The sequence below is a fragment of the Jaculus jaculus genome, chromosome 8 (genome assembly GCF_020740685.1).
Source record: "Jaculus jaculus isolate mJacJac1 chromosome 8, mJacJac1.mat.Y.cur, whole genome shotgun sequence".
NCBI lineage: Eukaryota > Metazoa > Chordata > Mammalia > Rodentia > Dipodidae > Jaculus > Jaculus jaculus.
In genome coordinates, this window is record NC_059109.1 from 129,471,320 (window position 1) to 129,473,888 (window position 2,569).

At 66.9% G+C, this 2,569-nt stretch overlaps 1 protein-coding gene across 1 annotated transcript; it reads left to right on the plus strand.

Annotated features, from left to right (window-relative positions):
- Positions 1–617: 617 nt before the first annotated feature.
- On the plus strand, positions 618–2,268 carry Cebpb (CCAAT enhancer binding protein beta). Its single transcript, XM_045157201.1, has one exon. The coding sequence runs from the start codon at positions 861–863 to the stop codon at positions 1,926–1,928; it is 1,068 nt and encodes a 355-aa protein (XP_045013136.1). The 5' UTR covers positions 618–860; the 3' UTR covers positions 1,929–2,268.
- Positions 2,269–2,569: the final 301 nt, after the last annotated feature.

Below are 2,569 nucleotides of genomic sequence, written 5' to 3' on the forward strand. Positions count from 1 at the left end.
CATTGTTGTTGTTTTTGGTGGTGAGAGTGGGGACAGGTCACACGAGGGAGCGGGAGATGGGGGGGGCGGGTGTCTCCAGGGTCCGGCCCCAGGGATAAGCGCCCTTCTTGGCTCGTGTCCCCCCCACGCGGGAAGCCACCCAGTCTTCCAGCAGGGGGCGGACTGCGGCCGTTCTCGGGTCGCCTGGGGCCCTGAGAGGCGGACCGGGGGGCGGGCTCGCGTCTCCCCGCGTCCTTCCCGGTCTCCCCCCCCACCCCAGGGCGGGGGTTGGGTGTGTGTGTGTGTGTGTGTGTGTGTGTGTGTGTGTGTGTGCGCGCGCGTGTGTGTCGGGAGGGGGGAGGAAGAAGAGGACAGCCGAGGTGGGGAGTGGGGAATCGAGACCCCCCCCGGGGGGGCGGAGAGGAGGAGGAGGGCCACCCCGCAGGCCTCGCCCCCCACCCCCAAGCCGCGCGTCCAGCCGCAGGGTCCCTCCCGGGGCAGCGGGGCGGACGCGCTCCGGCGGTGGCGGTGGCGGCGGCGGGAGGAGCCGGCGCGAGTGACGCAGCCGTTGCCAGGGGGGCCGCCTTATAAATAAGCAGGCTCGGGAGGAACTTGAGCGAGTGAGAGCCGCGCACGGGACCGGGCAGGGGGGTCTCCCGGCCGAGCAGCAGCGGAGCCCACCACCCTTCCCAAACGCGCGCGCGCGCACGCACACCCACCACCACCGACACCGCCACCACCACCCGGCCGAGGCCACCCGGGACGGCGACGGGCCACCATCACCATCATCATCATCATCACCACCACCACCACCACCACCATCCCCCCGGAGGTCGCGCCACCCCAGCGGGCCCGGTCCTTCCCCCGGGCTTCCCGCGTTCATGCAACGCCTGGTGGCCTGGGACCCAGCATGTCTCCCTCTGCCGCCGCCGCCACCGCCCGCTTTTAAATCCATGGAAGTGGCCAACTTCTACTACGAGGCGGACTGCTTGGCTGCTGCGTACGGCGGCAAGGCGGCCCCCGCGGTCCGCGCCGCGCCGCGCGCCCCGGCCGCCGAGCTGGGCAGCATCGGTGAGCACGAGCGCGCCATCGACTTCAGTCCTTACCTGGAGCCGCTGGGCGCCCCGGCCCCGGCCCCGGCCACCGCCGCCGCCGCCGCCGCCGCCGCCACGGACGCCTTCGACGCGGCTCCGCCCGCGCCCGCCCCCGCGCCCGCCTCCTCCGGCCACCACGACTTCCTCTCCGACCTCTTCTCCGACGACTACGGCGCCAAGAACTGCAAGAAAGCGGCCGACTACGGCTACGTGAGCCTGGGCCGCCTGGGCGCCGCCAAGGGCGCGGCCATCCCGCCCGGGTGCTTTGCGCCTCTGCCGCCGCCGCCGCCGCCTCCTCCTCCTCCGCCGCCGCCGCCGTCGTCGTCGTCGTCTTCTTCTTCCGAGCTGAAAGCCGAGCCGGGATTCGAACCCGCGGACTGCAAGCGTAAAGACGAGGCCGCGCCGGGCATGGCTGCCGGCTTCCCGTTTGCACTGCGCGCTTACCTGGGTTACCAGGCCGTGCCGAGCGGCTCGAGCGGCAGTCTGTCCACGTCGTCGTCGTCCAGCCCGCCGGGGACGCCGAGTCCCGCGGACGTCAAGGCCCCCGCGAACGCCTGTTACCCCGGGGCGGCGCCGGCGCCCGCGCCCGCGCCCAAGAGCAAGGCCAAGAAGGCCGTGGACAAGCACAGCGACGAGTACAAGATCCGGCGCGAGCGCAACAACATCGCCGTGCGCAAGAGCCGCGACAAGGCCAAGATGCGCAACCTGGAGACGCAGCACAAGGTGCTGGAGCTCACGGCCGAGAACGAGCGGCTGCAGAAGAAGGTGGAGCAGCTGTCCCGGGAGCTCAGCACCCTGCGGAACTTGTTCAAGCAGCTGCCCGAGCCGCTGCTCGCCTCGTCGGGACACTGCTAGCGCGCGGGGACCCGGGCGCCCGCCCGCTCGCCTCCCCTCCGGCCCCTCCGAGCAGAGCGCCTGGGAGGGTGGACTCGAACTCGGCTCCCCGGCCTCCCTCCCGTGCCTCCCTCCCTCCCTCCCTCCTTCCCTCCTGTCCTTCCCTCCTTCCCGCGCCGGGCCGGGCCGGGCCGGCGGGGCGGGCCGCTTTCAAAGTTGATGCAATCGGTTAAACGTGGCTGAGCGCGTGTGGACACGGGACTGACGCAACCCACGTGTAACTGTCAGCCGGGGCCCTGAGTAATCGCTTAAAGATGTTCCTACGGGGTTCTCGCTGTTGATGTTGTTTTTGTTGTTGTTGTTGTTGGTTTTTTTTTTTTTTGGTCTTTTTTTGTATTATAAAAAAAATCTATTTCTATGAGAAAAGAGGCGTATGTATATTTTGGGAATCTTTTCCGTTTCAAGCATTAAAGTAAGGACACTTTTAATAAACTTTTTTTTTTTTTTTTTTTCCAGAACGGTGACAAGCCTTTTGGGGGCAGTAGTTGGCTTTTGGGTTTTGTTTTGCCCTTTTATTTACTTATTTTTTTTTTTTCCTCCCCACCTCCTGGCTTCGGATTTATGGGAGGTTTTTTGTGTTTCTGGTGTGTAGGGAGCTTGAG

Excerpts from the sequence above, each read along its gene's own strand:
- Cebpb (XM_045157201.1), top strand. The coding sequence starts at position 861 with ATGCAACGCCTGGTGGCCTGGGACCCAGCATGTCTCCCTCTGCCGCCG.